Genomic DNA, 24,911 nt, shown 5'->3' on the forward strand with positions numbered 1-24,911 from the left:
ATCTGAACAAAGAATGTTCACCGTATGGTGCACATAATAGACTTTGTGTTCATGGCGGGAAACAAGTCAGTGAGAAAGGTGCATCTTTTAGTCTCCTGCTGTGCGATTTCTGAATATGAAATAATCACGATTCAAAGAGTATGAGGGACAATACATTACCCATGTATGAGAAGACAGGTGACTTCAACTTTACAACACACACTTTTCCCTGCTATAACTGTGCATGTTCTTTCTATTAAGATGCCAAACAGCATCACAGGATTCTCACTAAGACGTTTTATGATCAAGAGTACAAAATGCAAGGCTTCTATATACAAATGTAGAATGATGTCAGATGGAATTCTATTTTCCTCCTTCGGACATATACTCCTGCATGGCTAATTTTCAGGGTAACTATCTTTCCATTGTTTGTGACGAAAGCCACTAGAAGTGCAGGACAAGCTCACCTTTACAATAACACCCGTATCATCACTACTGGACAGTGATTGATAAACACATGCTCACTTAATAGATGATATGGTACAATTAACGCTGCTATTGACATTTATCTATTAAGAAGATGGGAAAGTTTTCTACTCCAGGTGATATTCCTAGAAAAATGGAAAAGTGTCATCCACAACTAATTACAGTCAGTGGACAGTAAAGAGAACTTTCTTTGAGAATCTTCTTTTTTAATGGTACGACGATACAGCAATACAGTAATCTATCGCAATACTAGGCTCTTGATACAATACATTGGTTAACAACTCCTATATCATAATACATATGACAGCATTTCACTACAAGTTATACTGATTGTGAAAATGTGTGCATAAAGACAGAAACTGTCACAAAGTACCAGAATCTTTTGAATTTCCAGAGGTGGAGTAAAACTGGTGGTTAAACGGGTCAAACGGGTTTGATACCCCACTGGGCACAATGTTTGAAGTCCATGGTTTTGTGTGCCGCAGGGTCATATTGCTGGAATGTTGCTAAAACTGGCATAAACTATGCTCACTGTCACTCACTCACTCACATTTTCTGAATAGCTGGAATAACATTATCTTCACAGTGAACCATGTTTACAGTGTTCACGAATGGTGTTTCAAAATAACAGGACATTGGGTCCTGTAAGTTTCAGATGTCTGTCTGATCAACTGAAAATTCACAGGACCCATAGAATAAAAATTATTCACACATTTCAGATTTAACATTTCTTATAATTGGCATTGAAATTATTAACAAACGTAAACTTTATAAACAGCAAACAAGTGTGATGTGTCACATATGACAACTTCAGTCAAAGTCATTGTGAGATATACAGTCGGACACTGGGGCCGGCGGGTTGTAGGCTTCCACCGGACCGTCTGCTTGCCGGATTTGTCAGAGGGTCAGGCGCTACACGTGAACACTGTGTTTAAATGTTTCTCCCAAATAATATCCCATCTTCGCTCTCTGAGGTTTAAAAAGAAATTATTCACTTGCAGAAAGGGAGTATGTTACTGTATATGAATAAAAGTATTGTATTGTGATGCAAATCATATCACATTGCAACCTTCTCTTCTGATGACAGCCTTCCAACAGGATGTCAGATGTTTGCACTGTTTTGGCTGTTGGTTAGTCTCTAGTTAATAAACAGGATCTCAACACGTACCCATGGTTACAAATGGGTCTAAAATCACCTGGGTTCAGCTCAAAATATCCTCAATTCTCATAAGAGATGATCAATCTTGACATGGGCCAAAATTCAATCTCATTTAAAAAATGAAACCAATTGATTCAACTTTGTTGTGAAGGCTGAGAAGGCTTGATTCTATTGTGAATCTTCCTGTGTTTCTGCATGTTAGATGATTGTGTAAACCTTTTCCCACATTCATCACACTGATAAGGTTTGATTCCACTGTGAATTCTCATGTGATTCTTCTTTGAACTTGACTCTGTAAATTCTTTCCTGCATATATCACACTGATACGGCTTGATTCCACTGTGAGTCCGCATGTGCCTCTGCAGACCGCCTGATCTTGGAAACTTTTTTCCACATTCAACACACTGGTAAGGTTTCAAACCAGTGTGAATCCTCATGTGTGTCTGCAGTTGACCTGATACTGCAAAGGTTTTCCCACATTCACCACATTGATATGGCTTGAGTCCACTGTGAATCCTCATGTGTCTCTGCAGGCTACCTGACACAGGAAACTCTTTCCCACATTCATCACACCGATATGGTTTGATTCCACTGTGAGACCTCGTGTGAGTCTGCAAACTGTATGAGTGTGTAAATCGTTTCTTACATTCAACACACTGATAAGGCTTGACACCACTATGAATCCTCATGTGTGTTTGCAGGCTACCCGAATCGGCAAATTTCTTTCCACATCCAACACACTGATAAGGTTTGATTCCACTGTGAATCCTCATGTGTCTCTCCAGATTACCGGACTCTGTAAATCCTTTCCCACATTCAGCACACTTATGTGGCTTAATTCCACTGTGGTTTCTCATGTGTCTCTGCAGGTTGTATGACTGTGTAAATTGTTTTCTACATTCAACACACTGATAAGACTTAATTCCACCGTGACTCTTCAGGTGAGTCTGCAGGTCACTTGACTTGGCAAATTCTTTCTCACACACATCACACAGATAGGGCTTTGATTCACCATGACTTCTCATGTGCATCTGCAGGCTACAAGATCCTGTAAATTCTTTTCCACATTCACCACACTGATAGGGCTTGATTCCACTGTATTTCTTGACACCACCTGTTTCTAGCGTGTCAGTAACAGAATGTTTTCTGAGATCATGTGTTTCCTCCAATTCTGTCTCACAGTTCGTGACTCCACATGTTTCAGGATTCCGATTCTGTTGTACTTCCATTATTTATCTATGGATGTTATGATGTTCACTGAAAACATAAAAGAGTTTTTACATGTTTTTATCAAGTGGATGCTTTTCCAAAAGATGTTTAAACAAGGACACCACCAATAACATCTAGGGCTTGGACCATACACAACTTGATGAAATGGTGTGTATCATGGCAAAGTAGCTAATACTGAAGACAATTTTCCCATATAACCCACTGATAGTGAGCTATTATCCATACCTAAAAGGTAACAGGTGGCTTTAGTGGCAATTGGTATTTTTTAAACGTGGCTTTCCGGGCAGACACCCTTCAAAGAAATAATTGGTCGTATAATCATAAATAATTTGTAAAAGATGTTTGAGTTCCTACGTGAGGCAGCTTATTTGCGTGATCTGGGCTTTTCCCCAACAATTCAACTGGATTTCTAGATTTTACATAATGAATATTATTTACGGTAGCATGGACTAGCAAATAATGCATTGCCGGAGAGTCACATTCACATGATCACTCAACCATGCCCATTGCTGGATGAGCCACACCATTTTCAATCCTGTTTTTTTTAAATGTGGCTTTCCCAAGCTATAAAAGCATAACCCTTTGAAGAATTTTAACTTATGGGAGGGTCAAAATTCAATGTTTTATCCTTGTTTGAGATAAGAGCTATTGTGCTCTCAGTTATTATGTTAACATTCATGCTAAAAACCTAAAAAAAACTAAAACATTTTGAAGAATTACCATTTATTGCACAAATATATACTGAGTCAAAAAAGAAACTTCACAAAATGTAATTGAAAAATAATTAATAATTTTTCTCTGATGATACATCTATGTATCCGAAATGGGATCCCTATCTTTCGACTCAAGAAAAACGTTAGCAAAACCCACTCAAACCCATCCATTCGTCGTGCAAATGACGTTAGTGCCAAATCAGGTTTTGCACGTGCAGTCGATCACGTGATCTTTGCATCGAAGTTTTCTTCATATGCACGTGTTTGCACTGGCCTCAAGAATTGAAAAAACACTTTTAAACCACAGTTCTAACGGTACTTGAAATGCCACGATTGTCAAATGTGCAACGTGAAGCGTGCCGTTGGCATGTTGCAAGCGGGAAGATCAGTTATTGATGTCGTAAAGAGCAATAGGATGCAGCCGTCGTACTGTGTATGACTTGCGAGGTCGTCTACAACAAACTGGCACCACTTCTGATCACCCAAGGTCGGGTCGTCCACGTGTGACGTCACGAGCAGAAGACCGTCAAATCGTCCTACGTCACCTACGTGACAGATTTCTGCCGGCTACACGAACCAGGGCTGAGATGTTTAGAGGTCGACTGTCCTCACAGACCATTCGAAATCGGTTGCGGGCTGCCAATCTCCATTCTCGACGTCCATATCGTGGGCCAATATTGACGCCGTTTCATCAACGTCAACGTCTGCTGTGGGCCCAATGTCACCTCCGATGGACCCAGAGAGACTGGAATCGAGTCGTCTTTAGCGATGAATCCAGGTTTACCCTCAGATTCGCGGACGGCAGGCATAGAGTCTGGAAACGACGTTGTGAACGGTATGCCCAATGTTGTGTACAGGAAGTCGACAGATTCGCGGGCGGAAGTTGCATGGTGTGGGGTGCTTTCTGTGGGAACAACCGTTCCCGACTTCTGGTCATCCGTGGAAACCTCACAGCAGCTGCTTACCGCGACCAGGTGCTCACCCCTGAACTCGTTCCTTTCATGGCAGCTAATGGGCCAGGTCTACAGTTCCAGCATGATAATGCTCGGCCGCATACCGCGATGTTGACACAAAATTTCCTTCAAAACGCTGGAATCAACGTCATGGACTGGCCATCGAGGTCCCCTGACCTTAATCCAATAGAGCATGTTTGGGATGCACTTGGGAGAAGGCTTCGTGGACCAACCTCAGAATTTGCAGGAACTTGGCGCTGCCTTGCAAGAGCAATGGCGCAGAATCCCCAACCACGAGTTCACAAGCATCAGGCAGTCGATGAGGAGACGGTGTTTGGCAGTGGTGAATGCGCGGGGTGGCCATACACGATATTGAACTGAGAAATTTCGCATTTTTATTCTTGTGACTTGACATTCTGTATACCCATGTTTTGGAATGGCGGTGTAGCCTAATGGAACTGATTATGGCACTGTCAGTGTATCGAGTACATCACACAGATCTCAGGAATGAAATAATAACAATTTAACCGTCTTACCATCTCTTGTTCTTTTATAGTGCCCTGAAGAAAGAATGTGAAGTTTCTTTTTTGACTCAGTATATTTAAAAACAGCTACACATGTGATGCATAACTCTTTCCATTTCATAGATGTTTTTAAGCAAAATTAATGACAAGATTTTCCAAAATCAGTAATTTTGCCGCTGTTGCAGTAATGACATTTTGATTAAAAGTTAAAACATCACAATATATTTGATGGAAAATTCTTGTCCAAACTTCTCTGCTGATGCAATACACCAATCATACAAACCAAAGTAGTTTACATGAAGGCATAAAAATACAGAAAATACAAATAAAATGTTCTTAAGAGTAAAAGCTGAAATTGCCCTTTTCCCCAGAATGACCCATTAACATGCATCATTTTATCTCAGAACATAAGTTATCATATGTTAACTAAACCAACAAAGAACAAGTCACTAAAACAATTTCAATCCATTGTGATGCTTATTTGAAAAAACCCAATGGTATTGATTCCCTTACTCATTGTGGCTTTCACAGTGATTCATGGCACCGAGGTTTGTACCTGAAATGTGGCTTTAGCAGCAATTGGTATTTTTCAAATATGGCTTTCTCTCGGGCGGACACCATCAGTATCACAGGATTCCCACTAAGACCTTGTACGGTCAAGCGTAAAAAATACACGGCTTCTATACAGAACGATGTCAGATGGAATTCCATTTTCCTCCTTTGGACATATGTATGGTTACTTTTCAGGTTAACTGTTGACCTGTCTTTCCATGTGTTTGTGACGAAAGCCACTAGAAGTGCAAGACAAGCTCACCTTTACAATTACACCCGTATCATCACTAAGGCTGTTACGATTCACTCGCATATTCAGTGAATCGAACCGCAGCCCTTCATGAATTCAATTTGTTATTCGTGGCCACCAGAACCGAATATTCATGAATGTCCTTTTTCAAAATGAGATATGCAAGAATGAAATATGTACTAGCCTTGTAGTACCGCAAGTCATGTTAGTTTTCCACACATGTTACTGTCAGCTATAACTATTAGATACCAAATTTGAGTGTCATGAGATCACTGGTTATTGCTGTGACAAATTAACACTGTCAACATGGGCATTCAATATCGTGCATTAATCACTTAACTTCAATATTGTATTCATGAATAATTATTTGTATTCGTTACCCAATATTCGTGATACGTATCATATTCGCCACATAGTGTATTCGTTACAGCCCTAATCATCACTATTGGACAGTGACTGATAAACACATGCTCACGAATAGTTGATACAGTACAATTAACGCTGCTATTGACATACATTTATTAAGAAGGTGGAAATGTTTTCTACTCCTGGTGCTTCGCAGAAAATTGGAAAAGTATTATCCACAACCAATTACAATCAGCTGACAGTAAAAAGAACTTTCTTTTGAGAATCTTGTTTTTTTAATGGTGTGACGATACAGCAATACAGTATTCTATTGCAATACTAGGCTCATGATACAATACATCGGTTAACAACTCCTACAAGTATATCACAATACATATGACAACATTTCACTACAAGTTATACTGATTGTGAAATCGTGTGCATAAAGACAGAAACTGTCACAAAGTACCAGAGACCGCCTAAGTGGTGTAGTGGTTAGAGCTTCCGCCCAGAGATCAGAAGATCGCGGGTTCGATCCCCGACCAAGTCATACCAAAATACGTTAAAATATGGTACTTGTTGGTCCCTGCCTGGCGCTCGGCATTAATGGGTACAATAAGGACTGGTCGGCTCGGAGTCAGTATAATGTGTCTGAGTGGGGTATTCATGCTTCACTGTGGCATGGTATCTCAGTGGGCTAGCACTATAAAACCAGCTTCAGTCTGGGCTAGTACAAGCAGCCGCACATACAGATACACACGCATGCACGTCGTCATATGAGTGAAATATTCTCAAGCACAACGTTAAGCCTCACCTCACCTCACAAAGTACCAGAATCTTTTGAATTTCCAGCGGTGGGGTAAAACTGGTGGTTAAGCATTCGCGAATCAAGCCGAATACCTGGGTTTGATACCCCACATGGATACACTATGGGTGAATCCCATGGCTTCATGAGCAGCAGGGTCATATTGTTGAAATGTTGCTAAAACCGGCATAAACCATGCTTACTGTCATTCACTCACTCCCATTTCCTGGATAGTGTGAATAACATTATGTTCACAGTGCACTATGTTTACATTTTTCTACCCAATCATATCCCATCTTTGTTCTCTGAAATTTAAAAGAAAATTATTCACTTGCAGAAAGGGAGTATATGTTAGCGTATATGAATAAAAGTATTGTATCAGGAAACAAATCATATATTGCTTTCATGGATCCTTATCACATTGCAGCCTTCTCTTCTGATGACAGCCTTCCAACAGGATGTCAGATCTTAAGTCTCTAGTTAATAAAAAAGGACCTAAACACGTACCCATGATAACAAATGGCTCTAAAATCATCTGGGGTAAATTCAAAACATCCTCAATTCTCACAAGAAATGATCAATCTGGACAAGGGTCAAACTTCAATCTCATTTCAAAGATGAAACCAATTGATTCAACATTGTTGTGAAGGCTGGGAAGGCTTGGTTCTGTTGTGAAGCTTCCTGTGTTTATGCATGTTAGATGAGTGTGTAAAGCTTTTCCCGCATTCAACACACTGATAAGGTTTGATTCCACTGTGAATTCTCATGTGATTCTTCTTCGAACTTGACTCTGTAAATTCTTTCCCGCATATATCACACTGATATGGCTTGACTCCACTATGAATCTGCATGTGCCTCTGCAGAACGCCTGATCTCGAAAACTTTTTTCCACATTCAACACACTGGAAAGGTTTCAAACCAGTGTGAATCCTCATGTGTGTGTGCAGTTGACCTGATACTGCAAAGGTTTTCCCACATTCACCACATTGATAAGGCTTGAGTCCACTATGAATCCTCATGTGTCTCTGCAGGCTACTTGAAACAGGAAACTCTTTCCCACATTCATCACACCGATATGGTTTGATTCCACTGTGAGACCTCATGTGTGACTGCAAACTGTATGATTGGGTAAATCGTTTCTTACATTCAACACACTGATAAGGCTTGACACCACTATGAATCCTCATGTGTGTCTGCAGGCTACCCGAATCTGTAAATTTCTTCCCACATCCAACACACTGATAAGGTTTGATTCCACTGTGAATCCTCATGTGTCTCTCCAGATTACCGGACGCTGTAAATCCTTTCCCACATTCAGCACACTTATGTGGCTTCATTCTACTGTGATTCCTCATGTGTCTCCTCAGGTTGTATGACTGTGTAAATTGTTTCCCACATTCAACACACTGATAAGACTTAATTCCACCATGACTCTTCAGGTGAGTCTGCAGGTCACTGGACTTGGCAAATTCTTCCCCACACACATCACACAGATAGGGCTTTGACCCACCATGACTTCTCATGTGCATCTGCAGGCTACAAGATCCTGTAAATTCTTTTCCACATTCACCACACTGATAGGGCTTGATTCCACTGTGTTTCTTGACACCACCTGTTTCCAGCTTGTCAGTAACAGAATGTTTCCAGGGATCATCTGTTTCCTTCAATTCTGTCTCACAGTTTGTGATTCCACATGTATCAGCAACAGAGCCAAGATTCTGTTTCTGGCCTTGTACTTCCATTATTATTTATGGATGTTATGATGTTCACTGAAAACATAAAAGAGTTTTTACATATTTGTATCAAGTGTATGTTTTTCCAATAACAACTGGGTCTTGGACCACACAGAACTTGATGATATGAATTGTATCATGGTAAAGTATCTAATACTGAAAACGATATTCCCAGATACCATTACGGTATACCGAACCGAAGGCAAAATACCACGGTTCTTCTTATACTGCAGTATACCGTTTCATCCCTACTAACTCTTGTCCCATATTCCTAATTCAAATGTGCACTTCCCATTTACCCTGTCCAGCAAGATGTTCATAATGGACAGAAAGTAAATACCAATACTTTTGATTTTACATGCTATAAGAGAGACAATATTAACAGCAACTTGTGTGTAAAGATAAATAATGCAGATTTTAGTGAATTTCAACATGTGGCACATTGTATTTGGGATAACACTTTCTCAGTAATTCATGAATTTCAATAGATAGAATTTAATACAAAAACACATAACCGGTATGTATAATTCATTAGTATCCCTATGAGTGAATTGTTGCATGTTTGACTCAAAGTATGTGAGAAAGAACTCTGAATGTAACTATATATGTTTTATTAGCCAAAGCTGTTTTGAAATCCCGGTAGACAACACTGTCCTGATGGAACAATAAATGTTAAGTGAATTTTCCACTTTATTTAGCCTCACTATTCTTCCTCAGCTACCACTTACTGACTGACTGAGTTTGGTTTTACGCCGCTTTTAGCAATATTCCAGCAACATCACGGCGGGGGACATCAGAAATGGGCTTCACACATTGTACCCATGTGGGGATTCGAACCCGGGTCTTTGGCGTGATCCTCAGCTACCAAGGCAGATTACCAAGATATTAGTCCTAAATGCTCTGACCTTTCCAGAGGTAGTTCCTTTGGAAAACAAATGCCAGCACCTCATAGGCTGATGCAACACTTCTTCAGAGAAGACATTACATGTTTTTACTGCTTTTACTGCTACAAAATATCCATGTAATAAATTGTTCAACAAAGTCAGATGGGTCAAATACAAAAGAAACAAAAATCTAAAGAAATGATCAACCAAAACAGACCTATCATCAATTTCATCTTTAACTTGAAGCATGGCATTTATTTGACTGCTGGGGAAGTTCATTCCACTTCATTCCTCAGGTGACATCACAGATTCAATGTTCCTGTGCCTGCTCAGAAGCTTTGATCCCATTGTGTTTCTTCATGTGTGTTTTCAGACTACCTGATGATTTGAATGTTTTCCCACATTCAGTACACTTATAAGGTTTCATTCCACTATGACTCTTCATGTGTCTCCGCAAGTGACATGATTGTGTAAAAGTTTTCCCACATTCCTCACACTGATATGGTTTGATGCCACTGTGAATCCTTGCATGTGACTTTAGGTGAAATGATCGTGTAAATTCTTTCCCACACTCAGCACATCGATAAGGCTTTAATCCACTGTGAATCCTCATGTGTATCTCCAGGCTATCTGATTCTGTAAATCCTTTCCCACATTCAGCACACTGATAAGGTTTTATTTCAGTGTGAATCATCATGTGTCTCCGGAGGTGACATGATTGTACAAATGTCTTCCCACATTCAGCACACTGAAAAGGTTTCACTCCACTGTGAGTCCTTACATGGGACTTGAGATGAAATGATCGTGTAAATTCTTTCCCACATTCAACGCACTTATAAGGTTTGATGCCACTGTGAATCCTCATGTGTTTCTCCAGGTTACCTGACTCTGTAAATCCCTTCCCACATTCTCCACACTGATAAGGCTTGAATCCAGTGTGAATCCTTATGTGTTTCTGAAGATTACCCGACTCCGTAAATCCTTTTCCACATTCAACACACTGATATGGCTGGATTCCACTGTGAGTCCTCATATGTCTCTGCAAGTTACTTGATTCTGAAAATTGTTTTCCACATACAACACACTCATAAGGCTTGGTTCCAGTGTGAACCTTCATGTGTCTCTGAAGGTAACGTGATCGTGTAAATTCTTTCCCACATTCAACACACTTGCAAGACTCAATTCCACTGCATTTCTTAACATCACCTCTTTTCCGCTTGTCAGAACAAGATGGTTTCTTGACAGCAGTTGGTTCCAGCATGTGAGGAACAGATTGTTTTTTTCCATCATTTGTTCCCGGCCTGTCAGTAACAGATTCTTTCTTGACATCTTCTGTTTCCAGCATGCCAGTAACAGATTGTTTTGTGACATCATCTCTTTCCCCCAGTACCTTCTCACAATCCATGATTAGGCTTGTTTCAGTAACAGAAACAGGATTCTGTGGTTGGATCTGTATTTCCATAATTAGCTTGTGGATGTTAAGGTGTTTGCTGAAAACATAAAAGAGTTGTCACTTTCCAGTATTGTGTCAAGGCATTTCCAAAAGGTCTTCAGAACACCACCAATAACAACCACAGTCTTCATGACTGGAGGATTACAAAATATTGTGACGAGTAAGTAATGAAGACGGGGACATGTATGCCAATACTTGTTGAGCAAAATCAATCCATTTCAGAAATGAGGAATATTAATTACAGAAATGACAAAATTTGCTAAGAAACATCCATATTGTTTGCAATAAATATGATTGTTATGAGCCAACAGTAAAGTGGCTGCAAGTTTGTATGTTCATATATTACAACTATAAGAATCAAATGTATGCTAGGCACATAAAGAAACTGTGCACACAAAAATTTCAAATCTAAATTTATCAAACCTGTGTAGACACATAATGATTTAAACTCAGAGATTAGTGACATGTATCCAACATGCATGCACGTGCCACGTTCCGTGACGTCAGTGGGTTCGTCCTTGAGACGTGCAATACGTTGTTGCACGTGCATTCCGGGAATGCAAAACAGAGCAAATGAATGCCACACAATACTGTCACTTTGGAAAGCTCAACCCCTGCCCTTGCGATCGTTCAAAAAATTTAACGGCTATTGAAACGCATAGCATGCCAAGGCTCTCGTCTGCACAACGTCATGAGGCCATTGGGATGGTCCGTGGGGGAATGTCTCAACGACAAGTGGCTGCACATTAACGCTACCAGAACACACATGACGTCATCAATCGGCCACGTTCTGGACGTCCACGTGTAACAACGTCAAGACAGGACAGACGGATAAGGGTGACCCATCTTCGCCACAGATTTCAGACTGCAGTGATGACTGCCCGAACCATCCCAGGACTTCGTCGTATCCACCCCAACACAGTTCCACAACGTTTACGTCATCACGGGATCAGACCACGACGTCCCGCCAAACGGCCTATCCTGACACAACGTCATCGACAAGCTCGCCGAATGTGGTGCCGAAATCATGTCCGCAGACCCTTGTTTTGGTGGAGAAATGTTGCTTTTACAGATGAGTCCAGGTTTAACATTTCCCATAGTGATGGATGTTAAGCGTGCCTATAGACAGCGTTGGAGAAGCGTTATGCACAGGCCTGTGTCTTGGAGAGGAATCGCTTTGGTGGTGGTTCCGTGATGATTTGGGGTGGAATAACAGCACGCCAAAGAACTCCTTTGGTGATTGTTCAGGGCAACTTAACTGGTGTGGGCTACAGGCATCAGATTCTTCGACCTGTGGCAATTCCTTTTCTGCAACGTCATGGCCCTGGGTTAACATTCCAACAGGACAATGCCCGCCCTCATACGGCAAGGGTTGCTATGGATTTCATGCAACACCACAACGTTGACTTACTGCCTTGGCCTGCAAATTCACCGGATAGAGCATGTTTGGGACGAGATGGATCGACGTCTACGTCGTCTTCCTCATCCGCCAGATAACGTCCTTGACCTTGCAACAGAACTTGAGAGAATCTGGCGTGACATCCCACAAGCCTTCCTTGCACGTTTGATAGGCTCTATGCATCGTCGATGCACTGCTGTTCTCAATGCCGATGGTGGACATACCCGTTATTGAGCTTGTGACATGGTCGTTTGACCCCTGTCCCGCTTGTGGACTCGTGACGTCATTGTGATTGACTTTTCAATTGAAATTCTCCCGACTTGTTATGGTCTCATGATCCCTCCATTAAAGTTTATATGTACCTTTGACATTGTTATCACACTTATCAACTGGGATAATATTTTGACAATGCAGTTTCTTTATGTGGCTAGTATACATCTGGTATTAACAGCAACATTGTTCACAGGTAAATATAACTGTTTTTGTTACAAAACATGATCCCATAGATAGCCATGTCAACTTCAGAAGTTCATGAAAATTTGTAAATGATAGCAAATACTCCTTTAGTATCCCAAAAAATGATATACACTAGAAAAAAGTTGGGGACATTTTATTTAGGCTAATATTTTTGGGGGGAATGAACTTGTACATTATTCCATTCACAGCCTGTTCGGCAGTCCATGCAAACACGCCAATTTTGTGTTTTTTTTCCAAATGTGAAATGGACACAGCCAGGGTAAGAATTTACATTACAGTGATATGTGTCAGTGTGTTGCTGTACATTTAAGGGATGAAAAACAGACTGAAAGTTGTTTTGATACTGTCTAAAACTCAGTTAAAAGTATTTTGACATGCTGCATCTGTCACATCAGCCATGCAAAATGCCCAGCCTGACAGCAGAACATCAACGTTGTCTCCAGTTGTGCAGCCAACACTTGCGAAGGGGAACATGTGAGTATAGAATGAGCCACATTCCTTCTTCATCGAGCTGACAGCACTATACACAGTCCAGCAGCAACAGTCTTTCACGTATCCATTTCACATCTTTTGAGGTACAATCGAGCATGCTCTTTCTAGCAACATTTCAAATAGCATCATAAAACCCTTGCTCAGATGTTTGATCAAGTTTACAATATTCAAGGCCACAACAATGCTTTCAAAATGCTTTATCGAAGGCATGTCTAGGACTTGTTCAAATCTGGTTCTAAGTGACAAAATAATGTCTGCAGCAATTCCCCCTCTCTCTCTCTCTCTCTCTGAGTGTGTGGGCACATGCGCAGAACAGTTTACTTGCCTTTGTATGTTTTTGTGATGGGTGATACCCATCGGGGTATTTTTAGTGTACAATGAAATCAAACACTAACAAATGATTGTGCAATAAATACCACATTCAAACTGCAACATGGAAACATATATGAGGGGAGACAATGAAGGCTCATGACCGAATATATGTGTTTCGTCAAAACTCATTTTCTGCATTAAATGAACATGATACATTTAACTGAAAACAGCTTTCAGGAAAAACTTACGAAAATGCTCAACTAATTTATTTCCCAAATAACTTATTTAATCACAGTGATTTGGTATCTTCCCCGTGGCAGTAACACATATTCATAATGACCATCTCTCCGCAACGAATGTTGACATGGTTAACCTCAACCAACTCCCATTTGTGCTGTTCATCACGTTCACACACATACATGTATTCTCATTGAAGTTATTCATATTCCATCTACTGTCTTCTTCTGACTTCTCAGCTTTGGAGTACCCACCCACACTCTCCCTGAACATCATACAGCTAGCAAATAGTAGTGACAAAACCGTTTCCAAAAGAAATCTCTGCTAAAAGAGTAAAATAATGAACGACAACAAATCAGCCAACAGATTATTTCATTCTTGAATTAATTATGACTCACTGTTAACTTTTACTTTAACAAACTGCATTATAATGGACATCAAACAACAGTCATCATTGTTAATAATTCAAAGAAAACCACCTCTTTTACCCCATTGAAATAATCCAGTAGTTGACCATCATCACACTCTTGTAGATTTTCAGTGAAAGTCCACTTTGATCTGAAGTCAATGCTCATGTCAGCCATTCCTTTGTTAAACATGTCAATGTCGACCATGGAACCAAAACACAAAACAAGTGTTAGCCACTATTAAACATCGCAATGTCCCCCACCGCAAAAGAAGAATGAAACACAGGTATATCATATTAACTAGTTTTCATTTTTTGGCCACATAGAAGATTACCTTTTGTGTGATGTAGATTTTAGTCATGGTCACTTCTCAGAATCTTCTAACTATGAAGATATTTCAGGAATGTGGTAGATTTGAATGTACAGATGCAGATGTACACATCCATTGTCAATATCAGTGTCTATTTGGGCTGGGACGGGTCCAAATTTTCTATCCTACTACCGTACCTCCTAATAGCCTCCTATCCTACCCTGATACTCGATATGTTAATTCCTGACATCAAATTTGTAAGAAATGGCAATATATTCTTCATTCTCGGAGGCTTAAATTAGTTGCAACATTTCATAAGATATTGCGTTTAAATAAGTTTAAAAAGTGGTAAAAGTGTCATGATGAGGTCAAGGTCACCCAAACTGACTGGTGTCTGTGTAATCCTCCAGTGTGGACTGTCACCAAATTTGAAGACATTGGGTACAACAGTGCATAAGACATCGCTTTAACAATAATCGTGATGCACGTACATACCTACGGATGCTGCTGAATACAATGTCCCCGTTATGCATTGCTGCGGGAACAATAATCTGTCCAACTGCTAGGCTCTTAGCATGTGAATACTTCTTGCTCATATTGTCTTGCTTCTTGATTTGTTCATGGCTAATCATCCCGGGATGAAGATTTCACAATAAAACTTCCGGGAACAAAAAACCAAAAGTCATCACAGATATGAACCGTATGCCACCAATAGACTAGGGCAGACATTCCAGTATATCAACCAGAACACTCCTTAAAAAAACAGAGGAAAATCAGCAGCCAGAGGCAGAGGCCAACACCATAATGCTTTTTGAAGCAAACACCAGATGGACTACCCTCGGAAATGAACACTGACCTCCAAACAGGGGATAGTGTACATGTGGTGTGAACTCAAACGTGCACATTTCACTGCTTGAATACCCCTGATAGTTATGTGGCAGGCAAGACCAGTCAATATTTGACAAATTGGTATGGCATTACCATAGATCAATGGGTGTTACCTAGTATTGCAGGGGTAACTTTAACTCTTAATTGAAGTGCCTGCACAGTGGGATACCCCAAAACCAATAATGTTTAATGTACAGAAATGCTGGAAATTGATTCTGAGATAAGTTTTATGTTGTAGAAAGGTATTATTGAACCTTGCTCCCATTCATCGGGGGAGTACATTTCAAACATATTTGTGAGAACCAAGAAGGATAACTCCTTGCGACTTATTCTCAATCTCAAATCTCTAAATGGCATTGTTGATTCACCTCATTTTAAGATGGATACTTTCCAAACAGTATTAAATGTAGTGCATAAGGGCTGCTACTTTGCATCCATAGACCTCAAAAATGCATATTCTTCAATTTCTGTTAGCGAACAAGATAGGAAACATGAGATTTCTTTGGAATGGGCTCTCATCAACTCCAAGGATTTTCACGAAATTGCTCAAACCAGTGTTTTCTTCAATTACACAGTTTGGTTATTCAAATAATGTGTATATCGATGACTCTCTACTGGTGGGTGAGGACAGGCAGCATTGTACTGATAATGTTGTGTATACTGTGCAGCTTTTGGACAAACTAGGGTTTACTGTACACCAGGATAGATCGGTGCTGGTTTCCTTAAAAGAGATCACTTATTTGGGCTTCATCATTACCAGTGGCCTGACAAGAAAAGACTGATAATATTAAACAAGATTGTAGAGATGTCTTAAAGACATCTCATGTGTCTATTAGGGAATTGGCAGCATTAATAGGGAAACTTCGCAACTGGATCTGGTTTGAAATATGCCCCTTTGAGTGTTCTATAAACTAAGGTGTTTGGAGTTCCATGTAAAGATTTATTTGCATCAAGACTGAATAACCAGTTACCAAGATATGTTTCATGGTTCCCTGACCCTGATGCACAAGCTGTGGATGCTTTTATGTTGCCATGGAAATCTAGTTCTGACTATATTTTCTGCCCATTCAGTGTCATCAGGACAGTGCTGCAGAAAGTCAAGCTGGAGGAAGCCGATGTCCTGATGATAGCTCCACTAATGCCAACTCAGTGTTGGTTCAGCAAACTACTGGAATTATCAACAGACTGTACAAGGTTGCCACCAAAGTCCAAGTACCTTCTGACAGTGACACTAGCCAACAACGTCAAAGCAGTACATCAATTGCACTGGAAGCTAAAGCTAACAGCATTCAGCTAATCAGGAAAGTAATGGAAAGTCAAGGCATTCATTCAGTTATGAACATCATACTGCAATCATGGAAAAGTTCCACCCACAAGCAGTATTGGACTTACATCCAAAAGTGGGTGTTGTTTAGTGGTGAGAGATGTGTTAATCCCCTTTCAGCATCTGTAGCAGAGGGTCTTAACTTCTTGGAAAGACTATACCAAGGCCTGAGCTACTTAACTATAAACACCGCTCGATCAGCCTTGTCAACATTTGTGAAAATTGACAATTGTTTTGGACAGCATGAATTAGTTATCCGCTTTATGAAAGGGATCTTCCACCTTAGACCTGCATTACCTATGTATAATGTGACATGTTATGTTACTCTAGTAGTATTTCTACAACACTTGAAGGATGTGCCCAAGAATGAACTAAACACTCATTGAACACTCAAATTGCCATGATGGTGCTTTTGCTCTCTGGCAGCGGGTGCAATCACTACAGCTACTTGATTGTAGAAACATTGATATTACAGAGAAGGGTGCGAAGTTCAGATTTGGGGACTTATTGAAACAGCCTTGGGTTTCATATCACCAAAGGGAGATAACTTTGCCTGGCGTCTCAGACCCTTAGTTGTGTATAGTTTGACTGAGTACTAGGTGATTACCTGCATGTTACAAGTAGTTAAAGGGGTAATGAGACTCTTTATTAGTGTTTGAAAGCCACATAAACAAAGACACAACATACAGATGGATAAAACATGTAATGACATGTGGTGGCATTAATATGGGCATTTTCAGGCCCCATAGTGTTTGGTCAGCTGCAACTTGATTGTGTGAGGGTGCATCTGAGCACAATCTTGTGACTGCAGTATGGAGCTATGACTGTGTGTTCAGACAGTTTTACAACAAACCACTGATGCCAGTGTTCACTAATAGCATCTGACCCTCTGACAAATCCGGCAGATTCACCAATGCTCCGATAGAAGTCTACAACATGCCGGCCCCAGTGTCTGACTGTATATTTCACAAAAACTTTGACTGAAGTTGTCACATGTGACATGTGACACTTGTTTGCTGTTTATAAATCTTATGTTTGTGAATAATTTCAATGCCAATTATAAGAAATGTTAAATCTGAAATGTGTGTTTAATTGTATTCTATGGATCCTGTGAATTTTCAGTGGGTCAGACAGACATCTGAAACTAAGAGGGACCAATGTCCTGTTACTTTGAAACACCATTCGTGAACACTGTGATGCACAGTGGAGTTTAGTGCTAATGACCAGAGTGATGATTAACTTATAATAATAGTGACATTATTGCTAAAGGAATGTCTGACTGGTTATAACAGTATGGTTTACATTTTTATAACTATGGAAACTCTTAAGTAGCTCTCTATGAATATTTCTCTAGTTTATCAAAATGTTGGATTTACACTATGATTTTGTGATCTTTCTGATTGTATAATGTAGAAAATATGTTTCTTGCTCTAATATCTTATAGGATTCTGAGGTACAGAAGAGGGAAGTGGAATTTAAATATCAAATGAGACTTACCTGTAAGTTGAAGGTTGATATAAATTCCACTGACTTATGGAGTAGAGGGATCACATGCCCACCCATTGTACCCCTCCCTTGGTACTCAAGAATCATATTTTCAAGATAAATACTGATAGTACTACTCACGTGCATGCACACATCTCATGTGATCCCTCTGTACTCCATAGGTCAGTGGAATGAACATATACACAGGTAAGTCTCATTTAATGTTTTAATTAAATTTTCCCCCACCTACTGTATCCCCCATCGCCACATTGGTAAATCCAGACGAACAGACCATGGCCTGCGGCCGTATAGGTCACATAGCTTAGTAGCAAAACTTTGATAACACTGTCCATAAAACTCAGTGAACAGCCTCTGAAGAACTTTTTGCACGCTATCCTCGTAGCATGTCCTGCATGACACCAAAACTCTGAAGATATTCACAATATTCAACTCAATCGAAAACTTCTGATACTAACCGATTCCTATAAACATGTGTACTGATTCCTATGTGTATGCGCTTCTCTCATGGTATTCCGAAAGAATGGAATAGGGAGGTGGAATTAGCTGACAAATATAGGTGTGATGACAACCAGAATACAGGATTAGAACAATGTTGTGATAGAATTTATTGCAGGAATTCTGGTGATTTTATTTTTACACTGCGTCTGGCAATATTCCAGCAATGCCAAGGTGGGGACACAAGAAATGGGCTTAATACATTGTACCCATGTGAGGAATCGTAAAAAGGTCTTCAGCATGACAAGCCAATGCTTTAACCAATAGGCTACCCCACACCCCATGCACGAATAATGGTGAATATGTAGGATGTTCAATAAGCAGAATCACAGCGACAAAGGATTGTGCAGAAGTACATTATGCTGGTGGAAAAAAGTTTTCCACGACATTTAGCCACCATATTCTCATGCAGTAACCTAAGCAGTTTACAAAAAAACTGGTCAAAGCCATCAACTTGCTGACAGAAAGGGGTTACCTCCTTATTCACTGGAAAACATACAAGCTTTCCACATCTTCACTATTTTTTAGTCTCCAGCTGACAAAGGTTATCACAAATGCAAAAAGATGCAGTAATGGTTACAAATCTTTCACCAAAATCAGTTCAATTCAAATATATCTAAATTCTAATGAGAGACATCAGTCTGAACTCGACCAAAAATCAACTTGATTTCAACTTTGAAGCATCACTTTGGGAAGGTTTCTCAGGTTTCTTTTTCTTGTGACTCTTCATGTGTCTCTGCAGGTGACATGATTGTGTAAATTCTTTCCCACATTCAGCACACTGATAAGGTTTGATTCCACTGTGTTTCCACATGTGTGTCCTCAGTTTACTTGACTCTGAAAATCCTTTCCCACATTCAACACATTGATGTGGTTTGATTCCACTGTGAATTCGTATGTGCCTCTGCAGATTACCAGACTCTGAAAATTCTTTCCCACATTCCACACACTGATAAGGTTTGATTCCACTGTGAACTCTCATGTGCCTATGTAAGTTAAGTGACTGAGTGAATTCTTTTCCACATTCCCCACACTGATATGGTTTGATTCCAGTGTGAGTGTGAATACTCATGTGTTTCTGTAGGTTACCAGATTCTGTAAATCCTTTCCCACACTGAACACACTCATAAGGCTTAATTCCACTGTGTATCCTCATGTGTCTCTGCAAGTTACCTGAAATTTTTTTCCCACACACAATACACTCATAAGGCTTTGTTCCACTGTGAATCTTCATGTGTCTCTGAAGGGAGCGTGATTGTGTAAATTCTTTCCCACATTCAACACACTTGTAAGACTTGTCATCACCTGCATCCAGCGTGCCAGTAACAGACTGTTTCTTGACATCATCTCTTTCCCCCAGTACCCTCTCACAGTCCTCGATTAGGCTAGTTTCAGTAACAGAAACATGATTCTGTGGTTGGCTTTGTATATCCATTATAAGCTTGTAGATGTTAAGGTGTTCGCTGAAAACATAAAAGAGTTGTCACTTTCCAGTATTGTGTCAAGGCATTTCCAAAAGGTCTCCAGAAGAACACCACCAATAACAACCACAGTCTTCATGACTGGAGGATTACAAAATATTGTGACGAGTAAGTAATGAAGACGGTGACATGTATGCCAATACCTGTTGAGCAGATTCAGTCCATTTCAGAAATGATCTTCGGTAACCCATGGTTGTTGTAAGAGGCGACTAACGGGATCGGGTGGTCAGGCTCGCTGACACATGGTTGACACATGTCATTGTATCAAAATTGAGTAGAACAATGCTCGTGATGTTGATCCAGACTCGATTATTTACAGACTGCCGCCTTATAGCGGTAGTATTGCTGAGTGCGGCCTTACACTACAAACCAACCATTCATATTTGCCAATACTAATCAAGTGAAAAGAAGCCATTTCAGTATAGAAATAAGGAATATTATTTACGGCAATGACAGAAATAGCAATTCTAAGATGCCTAGCGGTTAGAACAATAAAAAACAACAACATTATCACACAATAAAGGTATAGTTTTTTGATGACGTAACAGTTGAATGACGTTATCCCGTCACTGCGCCATTCTAGTGTGCCCCCCCGTAATCGAACCATTTTTACATTACGTCACAATGTAAGCGACGTCACGATGCATGTCAGTTGTCATCGCCTCGTACGGCCTCCTACAGTAAACTACTCCGTTGCATCCCGTTTCTTGGTTTGCAGTTGCTTCACGCAGCTAACATCACTGGTGGAAACATTACGTTTATGTTTTACGACGATTAAAATGTGTCAATTCGACTCAGAAGTTTTCAACGACACGGTAACATTCACAATGTTTACATTCCCACAATGCAATCGTGGAATGTCGCTTGACTACTTAGCTTCATCTGGATGTACTGATCTAAACTTACGTTGGTAGTAGAAATGCGACGTTCATATTGCCCCATATGGTTTACGTCAATGACAGATGTAATTAAATTAATTCAGAGAAGATATTTAATCCGAACGTAAACAGTCATCAAACTGTTATCATTTGTTTTTTTCTGGTAACGTTTGTCTTAACGTAGGGGGGCAGACACATCAATAGAACAGCGCGATAGTTAGCCCTGTGCGAGGATTCTTAATTTAGGTCACCGACACCGTCGTTTGTTTTCTGCCTTAAATTAATCGTAATTATCCTTAGAAAGTATTAAATTTGGCATCTTAGAAAAGACATACAGTTCGCTCTACCACCATGTATAGTGTAATAAAGCACACTTTCGCTCTGAACTATTATAACGTTAAAGCACTCGGACGCAAGCGTCCTCGTACTTTAACTATAATAGTTCAGGGCGAAAGTGTGTTTTATTACACTATACATGGTGGTAGAGCGAACTGTATTTCTTAAATAATATCTATGTTGCTTGTGATGAATATAATCAAAATTAGACCATGTGGTTACATGCCAACAGAGAATCAGCAGTCAAGTGAGTGCCTGCGAGAATGTGTAGTGCAGCGTATACATATATTACAACTGAAAGAGTGAAATATGCACCTTGCATTTACAATGTTAATATTGGTCAAGAAAGAAGTATCTACAGACTTGCTCTCCCCTTCCCAGCAACATGTTCGGTCTTTGGTAAGTCTATTGTTGTATGTCTATAGTACTAGTCATCTCTCCACAAAACTGCATGACCAGGGTGATGGCTTAAAGGAGAATACTAGGCAATTGCAATAATTTGCTGGGTGAAAGATAAAGTCATCAGAAACATGTACCCCAATTTTTATTTCTAAAATATGGTTTATTATGTTTTTATCGCGAAAACAGTTTCTGTTATCTGAGCTTTGGCCATTATGCATATTCCGCTGGAACTCACGTGACCTTTCCGCTCGTGACGTCATTTGTGACAAGCGTCCGCCATATTGCCCAAGAACAAGGGCTACAGTAATACAAATCGTGTTGTTTCCGTAAATTGTATGATGGTGTATTCCGTTGCCTGGGGGTGCACGGAATCATCGAACAATGGAAAGAGCCACCATTTCTTCCGTTTTCCAAGTAAAGAGACAGAATTAGGCAGGAGAAATGTTCCGATTATTCGGAGTCGGACACATATGAATGAGACATGCACACATGGGGGTATGAAAATCCAAAAGCTTGACTGAAGAAGGAAGAAGTACTACAAATTGAATAACCAAGTTTGCTGGGGCACTTTGTAGCTGGGGCAGTTCGACTGGTACCCATGAGATATATATTATCAAAATCAGTGAGAGATTTCACATAAGCTTGAACATGTTTCGCTATAACGTTCTTTTCGGTTTGGCGCCCTAAATGCTGCAGTCTACCCAAAACATTGCTGAATACAATGGCAAATCATGAAGTACTTGTTGCTTTCATTGTTTTCCATTTTGTCCAATTACGCACATTGGCATCAGACTCGCTATTTGTCAGTACTGTGTGCCATGAAAGTTGTTCTGTATTCTGATTGGCCGACAAGATGTCATTCTAAGGCTATGACCAAGTGCCATAACTATTTCCATAACCAAAAACTTTTTATTTCCATAACCAAAAACTAGGCAAACATATTGTATTGACTAGTATTTTATAATTCACCAGTTTTCGGGGAATTACATGTCTGCGTCGCGAATATCATCTCTGCTCGACCAAACTGGGATCTTGTATGGAGACTTGATATGTTATTAATGAGAATTAGGATCCTAATATTTTTCAACAAAATAATTCCATTGTAATTTTTGTAGCAGATAATATATATTTTCCCGTCTGAAGCATAATTATTTTGTTTTCAAATCCCAGACACCCTACAGTCACCCATTTGACACAAAAGGAACTGCAATCACATTTAAAAAAAAAAAAATTCTTAGGGACTGGTCATATATTTGTAGGGGTGAGTTTGCTAGTTGGAACTGTATCACAAAATGCTGACTAATAGTATTCTTGTTAAATGATATGGTCTATTTTAAAATTTATTTTGACCTCAAGCAGTGCCTCCGTTTTGCTTGATTCTTCTTCTTCATCTTCACTGAAAGATTGTCTTGAAAGATGTATAATGGGATTGTATTGATACGGTCTAACATCCATTTCAGAAATGACATCAGGAACATCTTTTACTGCTTCAGAATCCATGGACACTGTTAAGTTGTGAGGTAAAATCAAAGAGGAAGCCATCAGCAACAGCCACATATGACGTCTTGTCACGTAATACCCCCTCTGCTCATTAACTGTCGGGTGTTTCCGTAATAGGCAGAAATATGAGTACGTTTTGTGTTTTATTACTATTTTACAAACTTTTTGTTCACTTTTAATCACGGAAGGTGACTTTTAGAATATCCTTTACAATATATCGAAAGTTTTGTTTTCGTTCATATTCTCCTTTAACCTTTCAATGGACAATTTTCTCTTTATATCAAGCAGCATTCCAGCAGCTATAGCCTTTTGCTTCTCCAGTTCACAAATTTTGAGACAGAACCAAGCATGATCCTTCTAGCAAAATTTCAAAGAGCATAATAAAACCCTTGCTCAGAAGATATTGATCAAGGTTACAATATTCACCTGAGCAATGCTTTAAAAATGCTTTATGGAAAGCATGTGGAAGACATTTTCAAATTTGACACAATAGAGACAAAATGGTGTCTGTTGCAATCCCCTATTTTAACTTTGTTATTTATGTTCCTGTGTGCTTTCCAAGAGGACTTTCCTTTGCCTTTGTTAGTGATGGGTGAAATCAATGGGGCAGGTAATGCTCACAATTTTGTGAATGCCTGATATTAATATTTGAGAGTGATTCAGAAGCACCCCTTAATAATGTCAGAATCACACAATCAATTCTGCTTTCAACAGATTTCTTACTATTATGGCAAAATAAATGTTACCAATTTCCATCAATACACCAATATAGAAAATGATAGCCACATACAAAAAAAATACTATTATGAAATGATATTTGTCACTCTTTGTATGAATCCAATGCAGAAAAGTAGAAAATGTAGAAATGGACACATAGAAATCTAATGCATCGTCATTCAAAGATGTAACATCATGACAACAGCTATAATAACAGTTCCCTTCTATAATTTTGTGCCTCTTTATCAATGTAACACTTGGTGGACATTTAACATGTTTAAAGCATCATGATGCACTGGTGTAGCAGTGAATAGTCTAACACTAACAAATGACTAATCTTGCTCTAAGCACCACAATAAAGCTGCATTATGGAAACATGAGATAATATTTTGAGGGCTCATGGCTCAACATATACTTCCTTTCAAAAGTTTAGACTCACTAGTGTAAATATGGCCACTTACCTTAGGCAACTGTTCTAAACTAAATTTTGCAAAATATTCCATACTGTTTAAAGGTGCTGTTTACACATGAACTGATGTAAAACAAATTTGTAACATTGAAAAGGTGAATTCTTAACAAAACTTACACCAAAAAGCAGCTGTTCACATGTACGATATTTGCACATGCTTTTCAGCAATTTGATGCACGACCGTCGTGCAGTTCATCTGCATAAGGCTTGCAGTT

General features: G+C 39.6%; 2 protein-coding genes across 2 annotated transcripts in view; both read right to left on the reverse strand.

Annotated features, from left to right (window-relative positions):
• Positions 1–1,446: 1,446 nt before the first annotated feature.
• Positions 1,447–24,911, reverse strand: part of LOC124284744 (zinc finger protein 845-like) — a 33,261-nt gene continuing 9,796 nt past the window's right edge. Inside the window, exons 2-3 of the mRNA XM_046720849.1 lie at positions 7,634–8,765; positions 1,447–2,855 (exon numbers count right to left, since the gene is read on the reverse strand). Of these exons, the coding sequence (XP_046576805.1) occupies positions 1,759–2,855; positions 7,634–8,738 (2,202 nt within the window). The 5' untranslated portion in view covers positions 8,739–8,765 and the 3' untranslated portion in view covers positions 1,447–1,758. The remainder of the gene's footprint in view (positions 2,856–7,633; positions 8,766–24,911) is intronic.
• Positions 9,924–11,018, reverse strand: LOC124284745 (gastrula zinc finger protein XlCGF8.2DB-like). Its single transcript, XM_046720850.1, has one exon. It carries the CDS (start codon positions 11,016–11,018, stop codon positions 9,924–9,926), a length of 1,095 nt encoding a protein of 364 aa, XP_046576806.1.

Source organism: Haliotis rubra, unplaced genomic scaffold (assembly GCF_003918875.1).
Source record: "Haliotis rubra isolate DU_JTF1 unplaced genomic scaffold, ASM391887v1 Scf344, whole genome shotgun sequence".
Classification (NCBI taxonomy): domain Eukaryota; kingdom Metazoa; phylum Mollusca; class Gastropoda; order Lepetellida; family Haliotidae; genus Haliotis; species Haliotis rubra.